At 38.0% G+C, this 27,620-nt stretch overlaps 5 protein-coding genes and 1 pseudogene across 6 annotated transcripts; 3 read left to right on the forward strand and 3 right to left on the reverse strand.

Annotated features, from left to right (window-relative positions):
• The first annotated feature begins 938 nt into the window (after nucleotides 1–938).
• Nucleotides 939–2,016, forward strand: LOC106304949 (putative ethylene-responsive transcription factor ERF121). Its single transcript, XM_013741329.1, has 2 exons — nucleotides 939–1,267; nucleotides 1,611–2,016. Exons 1-2 carry the CDS (start codon nucleotides 982–984, stop codon nucleotides 1,802–1,804), a joined length of 480 nt encoding a protein of 159 aa, XP_013596783.1. The 5' UTR covers nucleotides 939–981; the 3' UTR covers nucleotides 1,805–2,016.
• A 1,172-nt stretch (nucleotides 2,017–3,188) lies between these two features.
• Nucleotides 3,189–4,494, forward strand: LOC106303400 (annotated as a pseudogene).
• Nucleotides 4,495–18,256: 13,762 nt separating this feature from the next.
• Nucleotides 18,257–19,180, forward strand: LOC106305701 (putative ethylene-responsive transcription factor ERF121). The gene is made up of 2 exons (XM_013742051.1): nucleotides 18,257–18,573; nucleotides 18,917–19,180. Exons 1-2 carry the CDS (start codon nucleotides 18,288–18,290, stop codon nucleotides 19,111–19,113), a joined length of 483 nt encoding a protein of 160 aa, XP_013597505.1. The 5' UTR covers nucleotides 18,257–18,287; the 3' UTR covers nucleotides 19,114–19,180.
• Nucleotides 19,181–19,788: 608 nt separating this feature from the next.
• On the reverse strand, nucleotides 19,789–21,458 carry LOC106305702 (protein GrpE-like). Of its 2 annotated transcripts, none has more exons than XM_013742052.1 (4): nucleotides 21,205–21,458; nucleotides 20,617–21,048; nucleotides 20,237–20,536; nucleotides 19,789–20,120 (listed from the first exon to the last, which is right to left on the reverse strand). In XM_013742052.1, exons 1-4 carry the CDS (start codon nucleotides 21,346–21,348, stop codon nucleotides 20,022–20,024), a joined length of 975 nt encoding a protein of 324 aa, XP_013597506.1. In that variant the 5' UTR covers nucleotides 21,349–21,458; the 3' UTR covers nucleotides 19,789–20,021. The 2 variants fall into 2 exon arrangements, with proteins under 2 accessions (XP_013597506.1, XP_013597507.1); XM_013742053.1 differs by having other exon boundaries at nucleotides 20,617–21,042; nucleotides 21,205–21,456.
• A 1,619-nt stretch (nucleotides 21,459–23,077) lies between these two features.
• LOC106305703 lies at nucleotides 23,078–24,056 on the reverse strand. Its single transcript, XM_013742054.1, has one exon. The coding sequence runs from the start codon at nucleotides 23,974–23,976 to the stop codon at nucleotides 23,254–23,256; it is 723 nt and encodes a 240-aa protein (XP_013597508.1). The 5' UTR covers nucleotides 23,977–24,056; the 3' UTR covers nucleotides 23,078–23,253.
• Nucleotides 24,057–24,563: 507 nt separating this feature from the next.
• LOC106305705 (glucan endo-1,3-beta-glucosidase 12) lies at nucleotides 24,564–26,398 on the reverse strand. The gene is made up of 3 exons (XM_013742055.1): nucleotides 26,129–26,398; nucleotides 24,772–26,028; nucleotides 24,564–24,693 (listed from the first exon to the last, which is right to left on the reverse strand). Exons 1-3 carry the CDS (start codon nucleotides 26,196–26,198, stop codon nucleotides 24,659–24,661), a joined length of 1,362 nt encoding a protein of 453 aa, XP_013597509.1. The 5' UTR covers nucleotides 26,199–26,398; the 3' UTR covers nucleotides 24,564–24,658.
• Nucleotides 26,399–27,620: the final 1,222 nt, after the last annotated feature.

Here is a 27,620-nt window from a genome sequence, read left to right on the forward strand (position 1 = left end):
CAACTACCGATGTGGGACCTTTGTCCCTAATAAACACTACAAGGTTTTGCTCTTTGATTCTGAGATCTCTTGTCCACTGCAAGGTCTCATGTGTTGACAATTCCCTTTAAAACACTGGCTGGTACAGGATCTGCCCTCACTGCTACGACGATGCAAGCCAGTACAGAAATTCGAAGAGCAATTTGGCCATATAATCTTACTTCAGGAGATAATCCAGGAAAGCTTATCTCCAAATCGTCTTTCGCATGACCAGTTCATCGTGATTGATGACCCAGTTTTTCAATATACTGGTCACCCAACCTGCCTCATCATATTTTCACACCATACTTCAGAAATATTTGATTCTGTCCCATTATTAGTCAATGCATCGTGACTGATGTTTACTGTACTGGACTACGTACAAAGAAAACAATGATCCTTGACCATCGAAAAGTTTGATAACGCAGTCAGCATTGAGAATATTAACACGCATAATGGAAGTAGACCACTGATACGTTACAAACAAAATCAAAAACTTTTAAACATCAAGAAAAAGATGTACATGTTAAGTAGACCCTAGAGAACTGAGAGGACTTTATTAGAAAAAAGAAAAAAATACAGTTGTGTAAGCGCTACGCGCTAGCCATTCAATGGCAGGATATGTGACAAGACATGTTACATAGTACGAAATGTATTGGTTTACTCGGTACACGACAATAATGTTGTATAAAAAGCAGACCTGAAAACAAAAGTCAAGACTTTAATTAGAAAGTCGGTCGAATAAATTTAGTAATCGCGTTTCTTCAAGAAATCGCGTTTACTGCAGAAATAAATATCTAAATAAATGTGTTTAAACATTGATAAGATTGGCATAGGGCCACAAAGATTCCACCTTCCTTGTACTATATAAAGAGGCCTAAATATTCTCTTTTTTTTCAAACCTTAACACATTGGATCCTTTCTCGGTGAGCGATAAGTTATTTTCAGTTCGACTCCACGTACATGGATCATTCAGAAAACATTCCCTCTTGCGATCACAAACCTCCTCGTTTGATCACAAGAGATCAAGAGCACGTGATCATGGTTTCTGCTCTGCGACAAGTCATATCCAACGTCCGAGTTGAAAATTCATCATCGAACTCGGTTACATGCGAAGCTCTTCATCAACCTTTGGACGCTGGCCCTTGTCCTCTCTGCAATATTACCGGTTGCTTAGGTTGCGCATTCCCAGTGCATGAAGAGATAGAGAAGGAGAAGAAGCACAAAGGTGTGAGGCAAAAGCCATCAGGTAAATTATATATATTCCAATAAATAATTTTGTTCCAACATAACCAAATTGTAGGTGGCCTAGTGGTAGTGAAATGGTTCTCTTGTGTCCTGGATATAAACCATTTTTGATACGAAATGTTATTCTTCAAATTAGAATTTCCAAAACAAATTGACTTCATACCTAAAATTATGGTCTATGGTCCAGAACTTGCATGGTAATTAAAAAAAAAAATTCCAACAGGTTTGGGTTTTTGTTTTTACTAGCACAATTTATGTATTTCCATGCATAACCCATCAGGTTAACTATGTTCCAACTCGTTACATTATGTTCTAGTAGTTCATGTACTTCCATAAACTATCAGGTAAATGGTCTGCCGAGATATGGGATCCGAGTTTGCAAAGAAGAAGGTGGCTTGGAACATTTCCAACAGCTAAAATGGCTGCGGAGGCTTACGATGATGCGGAGTCTAAGCTTGTCAAAAGAAAGGCAGCAAGAAGTGGCACAATGAACGGAGATGAACCATCCATACACCGAGAAGACGAGGGTGGAAAATGATTTAGAAAATGTTTGGTCGTGTTTCACTCGAACTAAACATGCAGTGGAATTATAATATACAAAATCTTCACACATATCATTTATTTCATTGATCAGATTTTTTACATGTATTAAATATTGTATGTGACTACCTTGTGATGGTGTTTTTAGTTTTAGCTTTCTTATTAAATTTGATTTGTCATATTGTTCGTCGTTTTTTTAAGTGTTGCATGAAATTAAATTCAATTGTATTGTTTAAAATCATTATTTGTAATGAGATACAACAATTTGATATGACCAAGTTCAAAATGATGCACCAAACGACAGAAGATAAAATATATATTTTTATAGCTGTGATTTTTTAGGTACACATTCTACTGTTTGTGGCTATATGTATAGTAATAGATCCCAATCAAAGCTAAAGGTGAAGAACACAAGAATTAAGATGCTTTTAATAGGTAGTTTTTACTACCTTTGTTTCTGTCTTTACATTGCTTAAACAGAAGAAAGTACAAGGAAACAAACTATTGTGGATTCACCCACTAGCTAACAACAAAGGAAAAATGAGAAAATTGAATATTGGTCCTCAAAATAAGGAAGTACAGCATCCATTATTTCAGAGAACATAACTAACTCATGGTAAAGAAAAGACTCGGTCAAGTTAGTCAATGAACCTCTTGATGGGCTCCATAATGCTTGCTGAACTCTTTTTGTTGCCCACTTCTTTAAGCTCATCAACAAGACCATAATAATCTTCTCCTTCACCACTTCTAATCTCATCATATAGTATATAATAACCATGAAGGGAGCTTGCAGAAAAAGTAGTTTGAAAAATTAGGAGACGGCACAATATTTTCAGTAACAATTCCACAACCAAAGGTATAGTGTAAGAAGTGTACCGGTTTATTCGGTACAAACCAATAAATCAAGAAATGTTCCAAGAAACTGGTGTTGATGGTTCAGCAGAATCTTTGCGGTTGATGTATTGGTTCGTTACTGTGTTTATAAGATGGTGTTCATGTGAACAAGTTTTAGTTGTTTCAAGGGCAGTGAAGTTGACAGTAGATACCATTTGTGTTATGGTTTTCAAGAATTGCTTACTTATATAAAAAAACGGAGGGAGTATGTTAATATAAAAGGTGACCAGAAAACAAAAGTCAATATTCATCTAATTAGGAAATGGTTCGAATAAATCTAATAATTGCGTTTCTTCTGGAAAACGCGTTTTATTACATAAATAAATACTAAAAATGATGTCATAAGTTACGTGTCTAAACATTGGTAAATTCCAGCATAACAAAGATCCCACCTTCCTTGTAGTCTATATAAACGCCTATTATCTCGTCAGTTTGTTTTCAAAATCTCCTCCTGAGTAATTATTATTTTCAAATTCAACTCCAAGAACATGAATTACTCAGAAAAAATTCTCTCTTCTGATCAGAAACCTTCTCGTTTGACAAGAGATCAAGAGCATGTGATCATGGTTTCTGCTCTGAGACAAGTGATATCCAACGTCAGAGGTGACAACACTTCATCATCAAACTCGGTTGCATGCGAAGCTCTTCATCAACCTTTGGACGCTGGCCCTTGTCCCATGTGCAGTATCACGGGTTGCTGCGGTTGCGCATTCCCACGGCGTGAAGAGATAAAAAAAGGAGAAGAAGCACAAAGGTGTGAGGCAAAAGCCATCAGGTAAATGGTCGGCGGAGATATGGGATCCGAGTTTGCAAGGAAGAAGATGGCTTGGAACGTTTCCAACAGCTGAAATGGCAGCGGAGGCTTATGATCAGTGCCGGTCTAACATTGAACAACGCGTTAAGCCAATTCATAAAACAATGCCCTTATATATATGTGTTGTTCAGAATCATATAATAAGAGTAAAAAAAATTAAACTTCCATAAAACAATCTAATTTCACAAAAATGTTTGTAAGATAAAATAAAATAATAGAATTAGAAAAACTCGCATCAACTCAAAACAATGTTAATACGTTACTGCTCTTGTCACAATTTGCTAGTTTTTATAAAAATTTGGAAAATAATAAATTAGCCACGTAGCTTGTCAATACGAAGACGATGATAGCAAAACTAAAGCAATAGAAACTAAACTGGGGGCACCATGGAACGAATGAGAAAAGAGAACAAGAATTTTTTTAATTATGGTTTTAATTATAATTTAAAATAAAAACTTACTAATAACTATTTAATAATATATTTAACTACTATAATTGTTAATAAAATGTTTATTAATATTGTTAAAGAATCCAACAAACGTTATTCTGATTTGTTATGCCCACAAATATCACTTTAGCTAAGAAAAGTCTTAGAGCACCCACATCAATGAACCTTCTCTTGGGGTTCATCTTTTCAATTTTTTATTATTAAATTTTTTTTATTTTTCCTACACGTGGAGCCCGCGCTACAGTGATGAACTTTAGTAGAGGGGTTCATGTTATTGAATTATTATTTATTTTATCTTGATTCTGTGTGAACTCCCCTCATAAACCCTCAATGCGGATGCTCTTACAAACTATAATTATTTATAAAAGAAAAAATAAAAGATACTAAAATATGCCCAAAACTTTTTTGCTGCCCTAAGCCACCGCTTCACCGGCTTATGCCAAAGGCCGGCCCTGCTTATGATGATGCGGCGGCTAAGCTTGTCAAAAGAAAGGCATCAAGAAGTGGCACAGAGAACGGAGAGGAAGCATGAACAGAAACGAAGACGGGGGAAGATGGTTGAGAATTCTTCTGTTCGTGTTTCATTCGAAGTAACACATGCATTGGAGTTATTATAACACATGCATTGGAGTTATTATAATATACAAAATCGTTAAACATATCATTTATTTCATTGATCAGATTCTTTTACACGTGTTAAATATTGTATGTTACTATATTGATTGTTTATTTTCAGTTTATTTGGCTTTATAAACTAAATTCGATGTTTTTCCATTTTTCATATTTCTATAATATTATTTTAAAAGTCTACTACATCAAATGTCAATTTTTACGATGGTTAATAATGGAAGTACTCTTAATGAATTTAAAATATTATTTTACTTATCATTTTTAAATTTATTTTCCTTTTTATTTATTAGATTTTTTTAATTAGATTTTAATTTAATTTCTTTTTTTCCAATAACATATATTACAAAAATAAATTTAAAAACAAATAAAACGAATTTTTAAATAAAATTTATATATAATGTGATTTCATAAAAAAAAGTTGACAAAAATAATCTTTGATATTAATAAAAATAATAAAATAACAATATATTATTTATAGTAATATTGTATTTTTTTACACATTTAAAATTTTAAATTATGGAATACCCTTAACATTTTGAAAATAAAAATAAAATGTTAATTAATTTTAATAATTTATTTCTTTTGTAAAACATATATGCATGAAATTCAAAATATTTTCTTTATATTCCTTTATGTAATTTTTAATCAATCCACACTTTAACTATTTTGTCTATTTGATTCTCAGAAAAATATATGTTATGTTAATATAAAATCTAACTAAAAGATATTTATATATTTAAGAGATCAACCATTATAAATACAAAAAAAAACAATCAAAATTTTAATATATTTAGAACAAAAAATCTATAATGGTTGAATTCAGAGAAGTAGATGCAATCTAATGTAACTAAACCGACTAGATATTATATATAAAAAATCACATGTCTAATAAAAATAATAATATTAATAATAATATAAATTATTAAATTAAAAGTAAAAAATATTAATCAATTTTATAATATATTTATTTTAAAATATTTATATTTGTGCATGAGCACGGAAGAATCTCCTAGTTATTATTATGGTTTAAGTGTTGCATGAAATTAAGTTTGGTTGTATTGTTCTTGTTTGAAATCATTATTTGTAATAAGATAAACAAGGAGGGATAGTTTGAAAAGTCAGAAACTTCACACAATATTTTTGTATTTGTACACAAAAGTCTGAGCCCAAAAGTTAATAACAAACCTAAAATGATTTGATTGTGAGCTCGTGCCCATATTCAACACATCAAACCCCAAGTTCCATAGATTAAACATGGAATTCAGTGGCCGGCAGATGGATTTGTTAACGAGTGACTTAGTCAGATGTTCTACAAGCTACAACAGTAGAGACCAGGACCAGATGTTCTACAAGCTACAACAGTAGAGACCAGAACCGGTCTTGGGCCAAGCCAAATGAAACATTTGCCTCAGATCCCTAAATTTTTTTAAAAAAATTATATGTAAATAGACCCCTAAATTTATAAAATAAATTTTTTTAGGCCTCTAAATTTTTGAAATCTTTATTAAATGGTCTCGGATCCCCAAACTCTCAAGACCGACACTGGTAGAGACTCATCGAAATAAAGGAGATATATCATTAAGGGTTATTATTGTAATTAGTGAATACCCAATCCCTTATGTATTCAGTATAAATACTGTACAAATACCTATCAATAAAGCATTCAGCCTCCTTTCATACATGGTATCAGAGCTGAATACGATACCTTAAATTTTTTTTTCCGCCGCTCTTTACTCTCATCTCTTCTTCTTCATCCTCTGTTTCTTCTCTTCTCTCGCTTATTCACCATGTCCGGTGGCTCACCTACTTCTTCACACGAGGTGATACTCGTCTCCGGTACACGTACGCTGCTCAATGTGAACATGGCCAACGTCACGAAGCTGACCTCTACCAACTACCTCATGTGGAATCGTCAAGTCCACTCTCTCCTTGATGGTTATGATCTAGCTGGTCATATGGATGGATCTATGGAGATCTCATCACCAACACTCACAGATGGTCAAGTTACTGTCAACAATGAGTACTCCATCTGGAAGCGCCAAGATAAGCTTCTTTACAGTGCGCTACTTGGCACCATCACGGCCCCTGTCCAAGCGATCCTCGCTACAACCACCACTGCAGCCGATATATGGCACACGCTAGCTACTACATATGCGAAGCCAAGTCGAGGTCACATACTACAATTACGTCAACAGCTCAAACAATGGACCAAGGGGACTAAGTCCATAGATGAGTATGTGCAGGGACTTACGACTCGCTTTGATCACTTGGTTCTGCTTGAGAAGCCGCTTGATCATGAAGACAAGATCGAGTTCATTCTCGAGGAACTCCCTGAGGATTACAAGACGGTGGTGGATCAGATCGCTGGCAGAGACACCACTCCCTCAGTTACGGAAATCCATGAGAAGCTCATTCAACACGAGCTCAAGCTTGCTGCGAAGACTGAGCTCATCCCGTCAGTACCGGTTACGGCTAATGTTGCAACCTCTCGTGGCACAACAACAATACTCGTGGTCATGGCCGATCCAACATGGGCTCTAACAATGGCAACTGGAACAATCGCATGAACAACTACAACAATCAAGGCTATACACCACGACCATACCAGGGAAGGTGTCAAATCTGTGGCATCCATGGTCACAGTGCTCGTACCTGCTCTCAACTCCAGCTTCATGGAACCGCAGGAAGCTCGAACCAGTCATCAGTGTCCTCGTATGCTCCATGGCAACCTCGTGCTAACATGGCCTCTGCTGCAATGTACAACCCCAACAACTGGCTCCTAGACAGCGAAGCCACTCACCATCTCATGATAGACCTCAACAACTTCGCTCTCCATCAACCTTACACTGGTGGGGAAGAGGTCACAATCGCTGATGGTACTGGTTTGCGTATAACACATACTGGTTCTGCACTTCTTCCTACTCCTCATCGTTCTCTTAAGCTGAGAGATGTGCTATATGTTCCAAATGTTAAGAGAAATCTTATATCGGTTTATAAAATGTGCAACACTAATGGCGTTTCAATTGAATTCTTTCCTGCACACTTTCAGGTGAAGGATCTCAGCACGGGGGACCAGTTGCTCCAAGGTAAAACTAAGAACGAACTATATGAGTGGCCGGTTCAGTTGTCTTTTCCAATGTCGTTGTTTGCTTCACCAAATCAGAAACCAGATCTTCTCTCCTAGCACGCTCGTCTTGGACACCCGGCGTTACCAGTTCTGAAGTCTCTAGTTTCAAAATTTTCTTTACCAGTCTCGTTGTCTTCTACAAATGATTTGTTATGTTCGGACTGTTCTATCAATAAAAGTCATAATCTGCCATTTTATTCAAACACAATTGCGTCGTCTCATCCTCTCGAGTACTTGTACACGGACGTGTGGTCCTCTCTGGTTGTGCCAATTGATGGCTACAAGTATTACCTTGTCATTGTTGATCTATACACACGCTATACGTGGTTGTATCCGCTGAAGCTTAAGTCGCAAGTTCTTGACACCTTCATCAGAATTAAAGCTTTGGTGGAAAACAAGTTCAAGCAAAAGATTGGCACCTTGTACTCGGATAATGGAGGTGAGTTCATTTCTCTATGTCAGCTCCTAGCAAATCACGGCATTACTCACCTAACGACACCTCAACACACTCCTGAGCTGAATGGAATCTCCGAACGGAAACACAGACACATTGTCGAGACTGGTCTCACACTTCTTGGGCAAGCGTCGATGCCCACTACTTACTGGAGTTATGCATTCACTGCGTCCGTTTACCTTATTAACAGGATGCCTACACCGGTGCTTGGCAATGAGTCTCCTTATGCGAAGCTGTTTGGTCAGGTTCCCAACTATCAGAAGCTGCGTGTCTTTGGATCAGAATGCTTTCTGTAGCTCCGACCCTATACTAAGCATAAGCTGGAACCGCGCTCTGCATCCTGCGTGTTCCTTGGTTACTACTTGACGCAAAGTGTGTATCTCTGCCTTCATCGAGACTATGGTCGCATCTACACCTCACGCCATGTGGTGTTCAATGAGAGAAGATTCCCTTTTGCGTCTTCTCCGACTCAGACAACTATGCTTGCTCAGACTCCAGAAACGCAACGTCTCCCCCGTGCTCTGCTCCTCACCAACAAAGCCCACAAGCATCATCGTCTCCACTTGCGTCTCTGTCTCCAGCTTCTCTGAAGCAAGATCCGATCGCTCCAGTGTTTCAGCCACAACCCGAGACTCAGCCCCAACCGTCCTCCAGTACAACTCCTATCGCAAACACTGAGGCAAACCCAAGCCCAACCGCAACCTCCTCGAACGCGTCCTCTTCATCACCCTCTCCTTCACCTTCACCTTCACCATCACCTGCTCCTGCTCCACCTGAGCCACAACACCCGAACCATCACCCCATGAAAACTCGTTCGAAAAACAATATATCCAAGCCTAAAACCAAAACCTCGCTTCTAGCCTGTGACCCGAAACTAAAACCAAAGATACCTAAAACCGTGGCTGAAGCACTAAAGGATCCTAGATGGAGACAAGCGATGGTCGATGAGATAAACGTTCAGCTCCGCAATGGGACTTCTGAACTCGTTCCACCAGAACAGTATCAGAACGTCGTGGCTGTAAGTGGGTCTTCACAATAAAATATAAAGCTAACGGTGAGATTGACAGGTATAAGGCCCGGCTTGTGGCGAAAAGATTCCATCAGCAACATGGTTATGATTTCACATAGACATTTAGTCCAGTTATCAAGTCCATGACGGTGAGATCTATGTCACATGTTGCGGTCACAAAGGGCTGGAGCCTTCGCCAACTTGACGTCAATAACGCTTTTCTTCAAGGAACGTTGGAAGAGGAGGTATATGTCACACAACCACCTGGTTTTGTAGATCAGGATCGACCACACTATGTGTGTCGCCTGAGGAAGGCCCCCTATGGGCTCAAGCAAGCGCCCCGGGCGTGGTATCAAGAACTTTGGTCTTACCTTCTCACGCAAGGGTTCGTAAATTCCACGGCTGATACCTCACTCTTCACCTTCCATCGTCGGTCAGATGTTATTTATCTCCTCGTCTACGTTAATGACATGGTAATCACTGGCAACAACAACAAGTTGATTGATCGGCTCATCGCGACTATCTCATCACGTTTCTCTCTGAAAGACTTTGGTGAGCTGAGTTATTTTCTGGGTATAGAGGCAACTCAGACCTTCAAGGGTCTGCATTTGATGCAAAAGAAGTATGTCATAGACCTACTCACACGCACGAACACGATGGATGCGCGACCGGTCTCCACGCCAATGGCTCCAATGCCTAAACTATCTCTCACCTACGGCACTCCCATGGAGAATCCTAGCGAATATCGAGCAGTCCTAGGGAGTCTGCAGTACCTTGCGCTTACCAGATCTGATATTGCATTTCTGGTCAATCGTCTCTCTCCATATATGCAGCGACCGACAGACCTCCACTGGCAAGCTGTCAAGCGAATCCTCCGTTATCTCACCGGAACCTTTGCTCATGGCATTCTTCTTCGAGCTGACACACTTCTGAAGCTCCCGCCTACACTGATGCTGATTGGGCAGGTGACGCAGATGATTATTGCTCCACGAATGCATACATAGTCTATCTTGGTGGCAATTCGATCTCCTGGAGCTCAAAGAAACAAACCGGTGTCGCCAGGTCCTCCACGGAAGCGGAATATCGAGCTGTTGCTAATGCCGCTTCTGAGGTACTCTGGGTATGTTCTCTGTTTACAGACTTGCGCATACCACTGCTTGAAATGCCAGTACTATATTGTGATAATGTTGGTGCAGCCTACCTCGCTGCAAATCCTGTTTTCCATTTACGAATGAAGCATATAGCACTCGACTTTCACTTCATCAGACATCACGTTCAGGCTGGGGCACTAAGAGTTTCTCACCTCTCCACGAAAGATCAACTCGCCGATGCTCTCACAAAACCGCTTCCTCGACCTCGGTTTCTTGAGCTTATGAACAAGATTGGAGTCACTCAAGTCCCTCCATCTTGAGGGGGCGTATAGGAGATATATCATTAAGGGTTACTATTGTAATTAGTGAATACCTAATCCCTTATGTATTCTGCATAAATACTGTACAAATACCTATCAATAAAGCATTCAACCTCCTTTCATACAGCCAAAGCTCCTACAGCAAATCTAGCAGTCTTGTGTGCCTCTACATCTTTTCTAGCTCTGACTGATAACTGCTGTAGTAGTGTTACTTCTGAGCTGGACTCGGTGCAGGTTCCAGCACGAGAGTAATATTTATACGCCTGTTTGATGATGAATAAGGAGAAGGAGCAGAGGACAAGCTTGTGGAAGAAGGAGCACGGGCGGAATGTGGAGAAGAATATACAAAAATGAAATATTCCCTAATGGCTTTATTTGAAAAAAACCCTTATTCATCATAACTAACAAGTATACTTTGCTTGCGAACCTAATATAAAGAAAACATATGTAGACCAAAACATTATATTCACAACCACATTATTAATACTTAAGTTGAATACTTTCATTTAATAAGCTAACTAAACGGTTAAAAAGGAGGGATTGTGTCCAGTGGCGGAGGTAGAGTGTAATGGGGGGGAGGAGGTCAATTGACACCCATGGATTTTATAAATAACACTAGTTTTTACCAAATATATTCTGTTGACCCGTACAAAAACAAAATATTGACCCTTATGGAATTTTTTTTTTGAAGTGTAGTCCAATTGTGACCCTCCTGAGTAAATTTTCTGTCTCCGACACAAGCCTCCGCCACTGCTTGTGTCGCATGCAAACCATCTGAAACGTCCCATGCATCATGTTGTCATTCTGTCATGTCCCGTAATTCTACATGACTCAATTTGTCTGGCAAGGTTTTCGCATCTTTTCTAAATACCAACTCAAGATTCAGCAGCGTAAACCTGCGAAACATAAGGTGGTTACTATTAGACTGTATTGGGCTGATAATGTATTGTATGTAACTCGATTTGTATAACGGGAATATAGTTGTATATATGAAGCTTGCCTCAGTTACTTTATGAATAAGAAGGATGTTTACATACTGCTGAGATTTCTTGACATGGTATCAAAGCTAGAAACCGAAATACTGCAAGGTTTTGCTTTTTGATTCTGAGATCTCTTGTCCACTGCAAGGTCTCGTGTGTTGACAATTCCCTTTGAAACTATGGCTGGTACAGGATCTGCTCTCACTGCTACAACGATGCAAGCCCGTACAGAAATTCAAAGAGCGATTTGGCCATATAATCTTACTTCAGGCGATAATCCAGGAAAGCTTATTTCCAAATCGTCCTTCGCATGACCAGTTCATCATGATTGACGATCCAGTTTTTCAATATACTGGTCACCCAACCTGCCTCATCATATTTTCACACCATACTTCAGAAATATTTGATTCTGTCCCATTATTAGTCAATGCATCGTGACTGATGTTTAGTGTAATGGACTACGTACAAAGAAAACAATGATCATTGACCATCGAAAAGTTTGATAACGCAGCCAGCATTGAGAATATTAACACGCATAATGGAAGTAGACCACTGATATGTTACAAACAAAATCAAAAAAATTTAAACATCAAGAAAAAGATATACATGTTAGAGCATCTTTATCGCTCGTGTTTATCGCTCGTGTTTAGCGCGTCTCTTAGGGATAATTAGGATTAAAAAAAAAGCATAAGACCGGCTCTTAATTAAGGCCGGGAAGCAATGTTGCTTACCTAGCACGTGTCAACAAATGAGAGGGTTCTCTCTCTCTCTCTCTCTCTCTCTCTCTATTTCTCTCTAATCGTTTCTACCGAAAAAAGGCGATTTGGATTCTCGCGGTGGCTCTGGTGTCGGTGACGTCTCCCTTGGTGGCTCGCGTCGGCGACCTCAATCTCGGTGGTTCTCCTCGACGGCGACAGACCTCGCGCTCGGTGGCTCTCCTCAAATCGAAAGGTAAGCAGTTTTTGTGTTCTTTGATTTTGCATGTCTCTGATTAAATATCTTCTGGTTCTGATCGGTTGTTTTTCGTTTGTTATTTGTTGGTTACGTGTGTCAGTGGCGACGGAGCTTTCTCTCGGTGGAGACGAAGCTCTCTCTCTTTCTCGTCGATTCGATGTATCGGTGGCGACAGAGCTCTCCTCGGCAGCAATGGAGCTATTTTCGGTGGAGACGAAGCTCTCTGTCGGCGAAGGTAAAGCTTATGTTTAAAGTTCATAAAATTTTGTAAATTTTGATTTGTTTGATTCGGTTTGTTATGTCTTGAGATGGATTGATCAAATACGATTTGTTTGCAAATTTGTTTCAGTTAAGATGGATGGATGAAAATATATTTGTTTGTAAGTTTGTTTCAACTTGAATTTGTTTCAGTTAAGATGGAAGAATCAAATTTGATGTTCTGTCTTTGATAAAATCATTTTGATATGTTCTGACTTTGTGTTTGTTTGTATGTTTCAATCCTTGAAATCGTATATATTAATCATGTGCATGTATTTGTTTTCGCATTTGATTCTCTGTCGTAAACTAATTCATTCATATGTGCATGTCTGTTTGTGTGTTAAAATGTGTGGATCGAGGGTACAAAACGAAGGAACCTCAAAGCAGAGGAGTACATTTGGTCTTCGCAACACAGGTAAATGTCTTCTTCTCTTTAATTGATTGAACGCTTTTTGGGTGTGTGATGAATGTATGTTGAACTGTAACAAATGTGTTGGTTAGAGGTAGAATATGGTTGTGTGATAAATGAAACTGATGGTTAGCTAGTAATTACGGTGATGAATGTTGTTTATGAGTTAGATAAATGTCAAGTATATTTGGTTGTGTGAGTGATGAATGTGTTTATCTTTCTCTCCTCTATTATACCGAATCCTTTATCTCTTCCATCTATCAAACTCGCGTTCTTCTCTTCCATCTCTCTTATCTTTCATCTCTCTTTTCTATTACTTAATTCATATTCAAATATGGATTCTAATCTATATTTGAATGTAAATTTTGTTGATCTTTTTCAAAGTTAACAAAATAGTGGCATTGGTTTAGAATCTTCTCTCATTTCTTTATTTGGGACGCAAGCTACAGAAGCTCCCAACTTCGAGCAAGACACTCCTGTGGAGCGTAAAGAACGGAGGTCTTAGACGCCAACAGATGATGTAGTCCTCACCAGCTTTTGGTTAAGCAGCTTCAAAGATGATGTTGTTGGGAACGAGCAGAAGTCTGTGGTCTTCTGGAAGAGAATAGCAAACTACTTTGCTGCTAGTCCGAAGCTTGCAGGCTGTGAAAAAGAGAGCCAATGCACTGCAAGCAACAGTGGCACAAGATCAATGATCTTGTCTGCAAGTTCTGTGGAGCATATGAAGCTGCAGCAAGAGCGAAAACTTCAGGCCAAAATGAGAATGATATTCTCAAACAAGCTCACGTTATCTTCTTCAACAACTATAAAAAAAATTCACCCTGGAGCATGCGTGGAAGGAGCTTCGCCATGACCAGAAGTGGTGTGATCTATCTACCGAGAGAACCTCTAAAAAGAGAAAATATGAGGACGGTGCACAATCCTCAACATCTCAAGCAACTGACAACAACACTGGTGAAGCGGATGAGGGAACGGATCAGCCCCCTGGTGTTAAGGCAGCCAAGCGCCATGGTAAGAAGCCAATGGAAGAGGGGAAGGCGCTGTGTGAATTTGAGCGGATGTGGTCTATTAAGCAATAGGATTTGAGTAAGAAAGAAAGGCTCTCCAAGATAGGTCTACTTGACCGTCTACTTGCTAAAGCAGAGCCACTCCATGAGTACGAAGAAACTCTAAAGAATGCGCTCATTACTGAGTTGTTCTCCACATAGTCTAAGGAAGAAGCTCATATGTTTAAGTGTCTTTGTTTTAGGTCTGTCGAGTTGTTTGTTATCTGTTTCATGCTAGTTCTTTGTTGTCTGTTTCATGTTCATGTACTTGTTATGTTTAAGTAATGAGAATGATGAGTTGTTTGTTGTTCTGTTCTTATGTTTCATGTTCTTGCTCTTATTATGTTTCATGTTCTTCTTTCAGGTCAACAGAGGAAACATAGCGGAGCATCTCTTTGTTGTCTTCTGTCACAAAGAAAGAAGAGGCTGCATACTGCCTTGTAACAATAAGGTAATGGGACTACTCATTACCATTAAAGCCACATACCATGTTCCGTTTGAAACGAACACAATACGTGGCATTGGTAGTAATGAGTGTTCCCGCAACCATATTGAGGTTGGAGAGCTACGGAGTTGCATTTTCAGGTCAATCATGTATCACGGCCTCTCTTGTAAACTCAAGTCTTGTAGTCTTCTAGTGTAATCACATGTCACAGGTTGTCTTGTAGTCTTTTAGTGTAATCACATGTCACATGTTGTCTTTGTTTCACGGAATGTCCAGTTTCACATTGTATTGTATGTCACGGACTGTCTTGGACTGTCCTGGAGTGTAATCACATCTCATGTCACAGACTGTCCTGTTTCGTTTTGTCTTGTATGTCACAGACTGTCTTTGTTCACATGTCTATTGTTTTGGTTTCATCAAGTAGTATAAAGTATTGAAGCTGCACTCTCTCATTCATGTCAATTGTTTTTGTTTCATCAAACTCTCTCGCTTCTTTCTGATCACAAAGTCACTCTATCTTTTTCTCTCTTCTTACCAAGCCAAATCTTCTATCTTTTTCACTCTATCATCGCCAAAAATCAAAGGCAAATCAGAAAGTTATAATTCAAAAAGCCAAATCAGAAAATCACAAAGTCACTCTATTTCTTTTCTCTCCTCTTACCAACCCTTTTCTCACCAAACGAAGATTATTAATTAAAAAAAAAATCTCTTTTGGATCACAAGTATGGCATCTTCCTCTCAAAACACTTTTGAAGATTCACTTGATGATACATTTGATCAATATTTTGATTAATACTTTGATCAAACCTTTGAGAATTTTACCATTGGTCATCAAGAAGAACCAAGAAAACAAAGAAAAAAATCAGCTTATATCGAAAGAAATCGTGAAGAAGGGCATATTTGATTATGGAATGATTATTTCAGTGAAACTCCGACGTATCCTGAAAATATCTTCCGACGACGTTTTAGAATGAACAAGTCATTGTTCATGTGCATTGTTGATCGACTCTCCAACGACGTTCAATACTTTCGGGAAAAGAAAGATGGTCTCGGAAGGATTAGTCTCTCTCCCCTTCAAAGGTGTATTGCAGCCATTTGTGTCTTGGCATATGGTTGTGCGGGTGATACGGTCGACGAATACCTCTGGCTCGGTGAAACAACAACTCGGTTATGTGTAGAAAATTTTGTGGAAGGCATAATATATATGTTCGGCGAGGAATACTTAAGAAGACCAACACCGGCTGATCTTCAACGTTTACTTTATGTTAGAGAGCATCGTGGATTTCCCGGGATGATAGGAAGCATCGATTGTATGCATTGGGAGTGGAAGAATTTTTCCACCACTTAGAAAGGGCAATATTCTCGTGGTTTGGGTAAACCAACAATCGTTTTAGAAGTGGTTGCTTCATACGATCTCTGGATATGGCATGCGTTTTTTGGACCTCCAGGTACATTAAATGATATCAATGTTCTTGATCGTTCACCTGTTTTTGATGACATAATAAAAGGTTAAGCTCCAAAGGTCACTTTCTATCTCAATGGAAGAGAATATCATATGGCTTACTATCTCACCGATGGTATTTATCCGAAATAGTCAACTTTTATCCAATATATTCCTATACCACAAGGGCCGAAAGCAGTTTTATTTGCTCAACGTCAGGAAGCTGTCCGAAAAGATGTCGAGCGTGCTTTTGGAGTCTTGCAAGCTCGCTTTGCCATTGTTAAAAATCCGGTGTTGTTTTGAGATAAAGTCAAAATTGAGAAGATTATGAGAGCATGTATCATACTCCATAATATGATAGTAGAAGACGAACGAGATGAATACACTCAATTTGATGTTTCAGAGTTCCAACAAGGAGAAGACAACAGAAGTTCACATGTCGATCTCACGTATTCTACAGATATCTCTACAAATATCGAAAATATGATGAATGTTCGAACAAGAATTCGTGATAGAAAAATGCATCAGCAACTGAAAGATGATTTGGTTGAACATATATGGGAAAAATTTGGACGTGATGAAGATAACAACTGAGCTCGGATGTTTCTTTCAAATAATTCTCGTTTATTTTACTACTCTTTGGTTTCAAGTTTTTATTTTAAAGTCTATGTTTAAAATGTTATCTTTCATTATGTTTTATGTAATAAAAAAATTAATTTTATTAAAAAATGTTAAATTTTTTTAAGAATCCTAAAATAAGAGACTTGCAATGGAGGAGAAAAAGTATCAAGGTTCTTAGCTAAGTCTCTTACCAAAATTAACTTCTTAAATACTAATATAATACTTCCTCTGTTTTTTAATGTTACATATTCTAGATTTTTCACACATTTTAATAAAACACATTAAATTTGCATATTTTTTGTGTTTATCTTTGTTTCATAATTTTAAGCCAATAACAATTTAGTAAGTGCAATTAAATTTTTTGAAATTTGCAATTAGTTAATAAAACATGTTTTGAAAATGTAAAAAATTGATCTTTTTAAAACAAATTTTTTTTTCTATAATATGTAATATCAAAGAATAGAGGGAGTGTAATTAAGAGACACATTACCGACTGTTAGGATAAAGACGCTCTTAGGTAGACCCTAGAGAATTGAGAGGACTTTATTAGAAGAAAAAAAAAGAAAAATTACAGTTGTGTAAGCGCTAGGCGCTTAGCCATTCAATGGCAGGATATATGACAAGACATGTTATCCAACTCTTATTAGAAAGTCGGTCGAATAAATTTAGTAATCGCGTTTCTTCAAGAAATCGCGTTTACTGCAGAAATAAATATCTAAATAAATGTGTTTAAACATTGATAAGATTGGCATATGGGGCCACAAATATTCCACCTTCCTTGTACTGTATAAAGAGGCCTAAATTATATTATCCGAAAAACATTACAATTTTTTTTTGTAAGTACGTGTCAACCCTAGAGTGATTCTAAGATTCTTATAATCATTAGAGAAATATGTTGGTCCATCTAATTATATAATAAACTTTTTATTAAACTAACAATAAATTCATTATTAATGTACTGTATTATTTTCTTAAATAAAATTTACGGAATTGTCTAATGTGACTAAAGTATATACGGCAATTAATGATTTTGAATAATAAAGATTTGATAAAAATTATTGTATCTTCTATCATATTTGTTTAATATTAAACTATTAAATAAATTAAACAACCACAATAACCATATAATAAAAAATTAGATTTTTTTATATATGTTATATTTTGAATTTTTAAAAACGACTATAAATTACTAAAACTGTTAAAAGTCTCACATTCAAATGATTACAAAATTATATAAGTAAAAAGTATAATTTAATTAATTATTAAGATTAATATATATATATATATATATGTATATATATCGTTTTAAATTAAACTATAAACCATATAAAATACATAAATCTTTTAGTTTCAAAATTTATTTGAACAATTTTTTGGTAAAAGTTTTGAACGAACAATGACAACTTATTTTTAAAAATTATAAATTATTAAAACTATTAATCTCACAATGAAAATTTTGTTATCGGTAATTTAACAAACCTTAACACATTGGATCCTTTCTCCGTGAGCGATAAGTTATTTTCAGTTCGACTCCACGTACATGGATCATTCAGAAAACATTCCCTCTTGCGATCACAAACCTCCTCGTTTGATCACAAGAGATCAAGAGCACGTGATCATGGTTTCTGCTCTGCGACAAGTCATATCCAACGTCCGAGGTGACAATTCATCATCGAACTCGGTTGCATGCGAAGCTCTTCATCAACCTTTGGACGCTGGCCCTTGTCCTCTCTGCAATATTACCGGTTGCTTAGGTTGCGCATTCCCAGTGCATGAAGAGATAGAGAAGGAGAAGAAGCACAAAGGTGTGAGGCAAAAGCCATCAGGTAAATTATATATATTCCAATAAATAATTTTGTTCCAACATAACCAAATTGTAGGTGGCCTAGTGGTAGTGAAATGGTTCTCTTGTGTCCTGGATATAAACCATTTTTGATACGAAATGTTATTCTTCAAATTAGAATTTCCAAAACAAATTGACTTCATACCTAAAATTATGGTCTATGGTCCAGAACTTGCATGGTAATTAAAAAAAAAAATTCCAACAGGTTTGGGTTTTTGTTTTTACTAGCACAATTTATGTATTTCCATGCATAACCCATCAGGTTAACTATGTTCCAACTCGTTACATTATGTTCTAGTAGTTCATGTACTTCCATAAACTATCAGGTAAATGGTCTGCCGAGATATGGGATCCGAGTTTGCAAAGAAGAAGGTGGCTTGGAACATTTCCAACAGCTAAAATGGCTGCGGAGGCTTACGATGATGCGGAGTCTAAGCTTGTCAAAAGAAAGGCAGCAAGAAGTGGCACAATGAACGGAGATGAACCATCCATACACCGAGAAGACGACGGTGAAGATGAGTGAGAATTTTTTCGGTCGTGTCTCACTCGAAGTAAACATGCAGTGAAATTACACACACATATCATTTAAATATTGTATCTGACCACATTGTGATTGTTTCTTTTTAGTTTTATCTTTATAATTAAATTTGATTTTTCTATTTTTTTCATATTGATCATCGTGTTTTTAAGTGTTGCATGAAATTAAATTCGGTTGTATTGTTTGAAATCATTACTTGTAATAAGATAACCATGGATGGAGTGGAGATTGCAAATTAAACTACATTATTTAAAAAATCAGAAGACTTCACACAATATCTTTGTGTGTGTGTGTGTGTGTGTGTGTGTGACTGTGAGATCGTACACATTCACACACATCAAACCCCAAGTTTGACAGATTTAAACATGAACTTCAATGATCGGCAGATGGATTTGTTAGCAACTCGAGTGACTTCTTCAGATGTTCTACACCCGTAGTAGAGACTTCACCGAAAGATTGAGATCATGGATAATAATAGGCTTTCTTTCATTGTTCATCAGGACAATACTCTGTCGAGATGATCGAAAACCTGGTAAAGAGTCCTCATCATCCGTCACTCAAGGTCACTCTGTTCTCAGTTCCTGTCCTTAGTTTCTGGTTGGTTTAGACCATCTAAAACCTTACTTTGTGTCTGATTAATATATCAAAAAAGGAACTCGGTAGAGAAACAACTGTCACTTTCCCTAGTGTGAAGAAGCTTTCAGTTAAATCCTCATGACGATACAGAAAACAGACACAGAAGCAGAACTTCCTTTGCAAGTACCATGTCCGGCAACTTATGGTAGATCTATCTTGTTCATCCAATGAATAACCAAGCGACAAGAGGAAACTATGGCTATTAATTGAAAAGAAAGAAGAGTAGCAAAATTTATGAAAACCAGCTTGAGTTCCTTTCAAGCATCAGATTCCTTCTTGTCTTCTTGGCTCTCTCCTCCTTGAGTAACACCAACCTCAGCTGGTCTTATAACTCGATCAAACAGCGTGTATCCAGACTGTAGATATCAACAACCAATCGTTACTAATCGGTGTTAAGAGACTATAGAATATGGAACAAAAAGAGAGAGAGAGAGAGAGAGAGAGAGAGAGACAAAGAAAAGAGCAAGTTTACCTTCAAGACGTGAGCAACAGTGCCTTCTGGCTTAGAAGCATCAGGGACTTGGAACACAGCGTTATGCCTGTTTGGATCAAACGGCTCGTTGATAGGATCATACTTCTCCATACCAAATTTCTTAAACACTTCAGCTAGCTGTTTCTCAGTCATCTCCACACCTTCTAAAAGTGTCTTCAAGAGCGGAGCTGCTCCAGCGGAATCTTTGGAAGTGTCGTCAAGCTTTGAGAAGCTTTCTTTGACAACGGAAGAAGCTCTTCCAAGATTATCCGCCACATCCAAAAGGCTCTTTGCAAAGTTCTGCAGACATACATACTCTCTCAGCGCACTGTTATATGATGTAAAAGAAGCTACAAAGCAAGTACTTTGTAGAGACTAACCTGTATGGCGTACTTCTTGGTGTTTTCAGCGTCACGCCGTGTTCTGTCCATGACATTCTCCATCTCTGCGTAAGTGCGAAGAACTTTATCTTTCATTTGCTTAATCTCTTGCTCTTTCTCAGAGAGAAGCTCTTCTTTCTCAGCTACAAGCTTCACCAAATCATCCATTGACATCTCCTCATCATCACTCTCGGAATCTGATTCAGGAACTGCAGCTCGTTTAGCACCTTTCCTCCTTCTCTTCGCAGAATCTTTGGTGGGTTCTGAGTCAGGACCTGGTTCGTTTGTCTCAGATGTAGCTTTCTCTTGACAAGTCTTCGAGGCCTCAGTGTTGCTCTCCTTGTCACTAGATTCAGGCGTGGTGGAGGAAGAAAAAGAGAACCTTTGAAGTGGAAACGAATCAAGTGACACATGAGCTGCAACAAGCTGCCCCTAAAACAGAGTAAATCTTATTAATCGATTGTCAATGGAATAGCACAGAGCCATAAACACTGGACTGAGGTCAAATTGGGGAAGCCCTTAAACCCTAGCAAAACCCCAAGATGAATTCGTTACGAATAATGATACAATCTGAGTCAAAAATCTAACCTTTTGAGAGAATTCGTGAACGAGGGAGTGGTAGCGGCTCGTGAGTATAGGAGCCTGGTTCCTCGCCGGAAGAGCGGCGGCGGAGAGAGAGGAGCGTAAGCCCGCGCTGCGGGAAAATCGAGAGAGGATTCTCGAAACCAACATCAGGGAATGCACAGAGAAACAAGGCTGAGAGATCAAGACGAGAAGAGAAGATAATCGAATTATTTTTGGGGAGAAAAGTTTGTTTCCAGAGGTATACACACAGACGTGGTTAGTGTGGAGAAGGGAGAGAGACCTATTTGTGTTTGTTTACGTGAATACCCTCACCGATGCACGAAGAGTGACTGAGCTTGTGAGGGTATTATCGTCAGTCCGAGATTTGAGAACCGTCTAGAATCAAAGCCAACTGTCCTTGTATTGTTGTTTTTGAACAGGCAAAGTCCACCTCTTTGGACCAAACATCGTAATTGAATTACACAAATTTACTTAGTAGGTATATATCAATATCATTAAACGACTATCATCATAATAAATTCATAAGCTACCTAGAAGGCGTAAACCAAGTAGAAATGTATTTTGGAAGTTATGTCTGATTTGCTTGGCGATAGAGAAATCATTGATATGAGCATTCGGAGAGAAACCACGTTGGAGGAGGTGTTACTTAATCATCGGAGGAAGAGACATAGAAGAGCTCTCCTGAATGATATTGAAAAGGAGTTGGGAGTTCTTATTTAAAAGCATGGTACCACAGAGAAGGATGTTGACTTGTGGCGTTGTTCCTCGGGGTTCAAACCCAAGTTTTCAACCCATGAGACATGGCAATTGACACGAGAGATTGGAGTGTTGTGCACTTGGGGAAAAAGTATATGGTTCTCTCAGGACACACCAAAGTATGCATTCATGGCTTGGATTGTGTCTCGAGACAGGTTATCTACCATGGATTGTGTGTCCAGTTGGAGCCAAGGGGCTGATACTACGTGTGTATTATGCAAAAATGCTCGGAAAACAAGAAAGCATCTATTTTTTAGTATTCTTACCCAGCTCAGATTTGGGAACAACTTACTAAAGGGATTCTGCATAGTTCGTACTCCTCTACTTGGGATACTCTCTCAAGATTGATTACTGACTCGTCTATGGAAAAGAAGAAGGCATTATGCCTTAGATATGCTTTCCAAGCCACCATCTACACTCTGTGGAGAGAAGGAAACAAGAGGCGCCATGGAGAACCTTCTATGCCACCGAATGTTTTGACTAAGCTGCTTGATAAAGCTATTCGAAATAAGCTTAGTCTGGTGCAGTCTAAGAGAGTAAATGGTCTTGAAGGTGCTTTGCAATACCGGTTTGGTACAAGACTGTAAATAAATTTTGACAGTTTTGATAAGAGATAGAACCTTTACAAAAGAGTGAAAGTTGTAAAGGAAAGTAATTCGGAGTAGATTTTACTTTCAAAAATGGACTCACTTGATGTAAACAGGTCTTTTTGATGAATAAATTTAGCATTCATTCAAAAATAAATATGCATTTTGGAACTTAACAAACATTTATGTGTTGTTCTTACAGTTTTGTAGCTTGTGCCAATGATCAGGTTGGTTGGTCGTTTATCTTGATCAAGCTTAGAGAATGGTGTAAAAGAACCATTTTTCTCACTATATGTTGGTGTAACTCCTTAAAATGCTATTTTGATGTTATAAAGACATCAGAATCATATCTGAAGATTGTTGATCTAGTCGAGACGTGCACTGGGCTGCTTGTGATTATCGGGCCGAGTATATCCACGATTCTTTGATTAATTAATTTAATATTATATAAGCTGGTATCTATTTGTAACGCCTGATTGAGAAATTAATATCTTTGCTGACTAACAGTATCGTTATCTTAATTCCGTATCTTCAGAAAATCAATTCTTCCGATTTGTTTCTCAAAATCAGTTACATTAAAAATTGTTTCCGATAAATTAGTCAGATCATATCATAAGTCATCGATCATCATACAATCCTAACAAATGTAACAACAAACAAATCTACGATTGTTGTATTTCTCAATTTCGACGAATGTACTCAACTAACCCTAAGGAAAAACAGGGAGACGTACACGACAATCTTGTCGATCATCAAACGTCAAGCCCCAACTCTTTGTCTTATTGAGTTTATCATCATCATAATCATCACTAGACAACATAGCCTTCACGTTCTTGCAAACAGCCGTCATGTTCTGCTTTCCCCATACAGTAGAAGCTCCCGGATAAAACCCTACCCTCCCTAGAAACACCATATCAAGACCCACCACACTTCCCGTCATCGCCACATCATCCTCCATTCCCCGAGCCGCCTCTTCATCGATAACTCCGGTTTCATCTCCCTTCACAACTACCTCGTTCCCTTCCCCACCGCTCTGCCCGAACGCCCCTATTCTTACCGTTCCCACGTGTTTTCTTCTATGAAACACACACACCGAGGGACTCTCGTACGTTACACGGAGTTTCTCGTTGGGGTTTTTGATAGTGAACGTTGCTGACCAGATCGGGAGATGGTGTTCATTGAATGCTATATGCATGGAGTGTATGTGAACGGTTGGTGGGGTTGGTGTGATCAATATGATTAACGCGATACCTGCTGTGGAAACACCGATGGTTGTGATGACGAGAAGGAGTTTAAAGAGGAATGACCAGCGTGAGGTGTTAGCTGATTCTGATATTTGTTCATTTGATGGTATTGACCTGAGTTCCGGAACGTCTCCGGCATGGGTGACGGTGATTAGAAGTGGTTGTTTCCCCTCTTCAACCGTGTCCATGTTTGGTGAGGATGTAGAGTGTTGATAATGTTTTACACTTTTAATCAGTTATTATATAATTAGTCAGAATCAAAGTAGTTAAGAAGATATAAGATTTTGGATAGAATAGTACTGATACCATTATATATTCTTGTGTCATCAATATCAGGATAATTATTTCATTCCATAAAAAACATTTATACAATATATTTTTATTCTGAAAATTAAAGACTAATACATGTAGGATATATACTACTTTATTTTTTGCTGAATTCATGTAAACTGCCGGGCGTAAATTCATGTATATGTTTTTCAAGAGTTTAACATTTTAACTCAAAGGTTGTCCAAAAATAACATTTTAACTCAGAGATGAAATAATGTTGGTAAGATTTTCGTTTCGTTCTCTTATTTTTTTTATGGATAACAACGAATTTATGTTTGTTGGTATACATTTTTGAGATTTTATTTTAAGGATGTAAATAAGTAACTCGATGAAAGATTGAAGAGTTATTCAAACACGGATCATCCAGTGATATAAACTCTAAAAACAAAAGAGGAACTCAGCCACAATGTTTTTTTTCTCAATGTTTAAAATATAAAAGATGAAATGTGTTTTATACAGTCAACAAAATATATTTCAGATTAGCAAAACAAAGTACTATATTAAAAACAGTCATAATGCCGCTAATTAATTAAATTTGCCTCAATGTTCCGTGGGAAACTTGCATTTCCCGTATCCTGCAACCAACAAAAAAATACTAAACGTGACCAGATACGCAAAACATCTTAAAGACAGAAGAGGGATCAAGTACGTACGAGGATGTTGCGTGACCACGTGAGCAGTCCCACCAAAATAGCACGTGCCAACACGACGTGCGTTTTTCTGGTAGTAACTGTTGAACGCGAACGAAGCGTGCGCCTCTAACGACTTAGGATTGTAACACGTGGCACCCGGCTGGATCGGACGGCAGTCAGCTCCTCCTTCTCCGCAGGCGTAATCGAGAGCTGCCTGGAGCTTTTCCTTCGCCGCGTCTCCGTTCGACACGCACCACGATTCTCCCTCGTGAGCCACCGGAGCCTGTTCTCTGTTACCGTTTACGAGAAACGGAACGGCGTACACTTTTCTCTCGTTGGGGTAAAACAACCCGTAGTTTCTCTCCGACGTGGGTCCCGGCTTCTGGTTCTCGTTAAACAAAGCGAACAGAAACACGTTGAGCGGCTCCTTCGGTCTTAACGGCGTTCGGTTACCGTTTAACACTCTCTTCACGAGTCCGCCGTTATACGCCGCCGCGTTGGCTTCGCTTGCGCCGATCTCGTTAACGTCTCCGGCGGAAGGCCAACCTGTCTCCGTCACCATCACTTTGACGTCGTTAAATCCGACGGCGGACATGGCTGCGTAAACGGCGTCAAGTTGAGCGTCAAAGAGGCTGTTGTATCTCAGCCCATTACCGGGATCTACAGTCCCAACGTTATCTCTGAAGAGAGCGTAGTCCAAGGAGATTTTATCCGCGTTCCCTGAGTAGGCGAAGAACGGGTAAGCGTTCACCATGAGATACGACGACGTTTTACGCAACAAATCAAGCATCGGTTTAATAACCGGTTCGACCAAATCCGGTTTGAAAGAACCGGAAGAAGGCGGGTACGAGTTAGCTAGCGCGCTGAGAGCGATAGGAGACGAGATCTTGATCGACTTGTCGAGATTGTACTTGACCAGAGAGGTGTGAATGTTTTTCATTGCGGGGACGAGGTAAGGCGTCGTGTTCTTAGGATCGACGAAGACCTCGTTACCGACGGCGATAGCCTCTATCTCCGTCGCCGGGAAGTGTTTTCTGATGTTGCGTCGAACCCATTTGTCGGCGAATGATTGGTCGGATGCGGTTCGAGAGAGAAGCTCGTTGGGGAGACACACGACTACTTTTATTCTTGAGTGTGCGAGCGCGGTTAGTACGTTCTTGTCGGTGTCGTAGATTTTGATACGGTTGATTCCTTGTGATTTGAGGAGGTTCACTACGTTCTCCGGCGGCGGGAGATTGTTAGCTATTCGACCGTAGTTGACTCCGATCCTTCCCGAACCTGTGGAAGAAAGAAAAAAACACAAAACATGAGAATGCACAGACGCTAATTCAAATCTAAAGAGCCGTGTGAATAGATAGATGGAAGAGAAAAAACTAACTTGCTTGTGTAATGGAAATGGCTGAGAAGAAAGAAAGAATGAGACAATAAGGTAGGAAGGAAACGGCCATGATATATTCTCTGCATGAAACGCATACAACTAGTGTCGTTTGATGGTTATGAGGAGACTCTTTTGCTCCGGTGCTGTTTAAATAGTAGTCAGGTGAAAAAGAGAAGTGGGGATGTGGGATAACAAATAACACGGAAGACTAGCAGAGATATATTATTAACTGAAACTGTTTTCTTTTAAGCTCTATTTATAGCTAATTAGAACGTAACATATTATTCAGGTAAAGAAACTTTCTAAGTTTAGTTGATCTATATAGAAAAAGATGTTAAACTGATTTGATTCATAGTTAATGATGATTTTGAAAGAAACAAAAAAAGAACGTGACATTTCTTGTTTCGACAACAAAAGACTTGGTTCTTTCTATTTCGTTAATTCTTATGCGAAATCTATCCTCCTTTCTTTTGTGGAGAGCTCGTGACTAACTTTATCTTCTTCAACTAAATGTTTTTTTGAGTGGTCATTAAGGAAAACATCAAACACGTTAATCATACTAGAATTAACAAATTTTATTTTCTATCTGGAATTCTTAACATGTTGGAATCAAAGAAAAACAAACAAATAAACTTTTATTCTGTTCAATTCGACAAGAATTTGTTGAACAAACCGAAATAACTGAAAATTAAATCATCTGAACCAAACTAGGTGCATAAACCGAATTCTCAGGCATAGACTGAATCATGGAGAGTGCACAAAGGGGAATCACGTGAAATCGGGAGTGAGAAAAATCTGTAACTAAATTTTTTTTTCTAGATAACGCTGCTGTAATAGAAGGTTCAAATCGGTTCTATCTGGACTAGGCCATATTTCGGTTTCGTTTTTGCTAAACCATTGTGTCCCCAAATTTAAATGGATAACGTTGAAGATAGATTTCAATGCACTCTACGTTTGATTTTAAAAGAGAACTAGATTTTGACCTCCGCAACCGCGCGGGTGTTTGTTTTCACTTTTCTATACTTAAAAAACTGTTTTAGAACGTAAGTGTATATATTTTTTACGTTAACCGTATACTTAAATATTTATATAACTATTTCAAATACAATAATTTTATAATTTACATGTTATAATTAATCAATTGTTTAAAACCGTATGTACTTGTCAATTCTTATTATATTTTTATCTTATTGTATTTGCATTTAGTTATTAAAAAATTAATATATTTATGAGAAAACATATTTGAAAATTATTTTGTATTTAATTTATGCTAAGCTATGATCCGTATTTCAAAGCTGGATTTCTTTTTACCAATATTTTTTATGCTTATTCATTTTAGATAATATATTATTGTATATACAAAAGTCTAAGGTATGTTAATTTTTAGACATGTACTATATAGTTTGCTAATTTTAAACCGTTCTATCATCATATTATATTTTTAAAATAAACAGTTTATATTTATGAAAATAAAATTTATAAATTTATCAAT

The sequence above is a fragment of the Brassica oleracea genome, chromosome C7 (genome assembly GCF_000695525.1).
Source record: "Brassica oleracea var. oleracea cultivar TO1000 chromosome C7, BOL, whole genome shotgun sequence".
NCBI lineage: Eukaryota > Viridiplantae > Streptophyta > Magnoliopsida > Brassicales > Brassicaceae > Brassica > Brassica oleracea.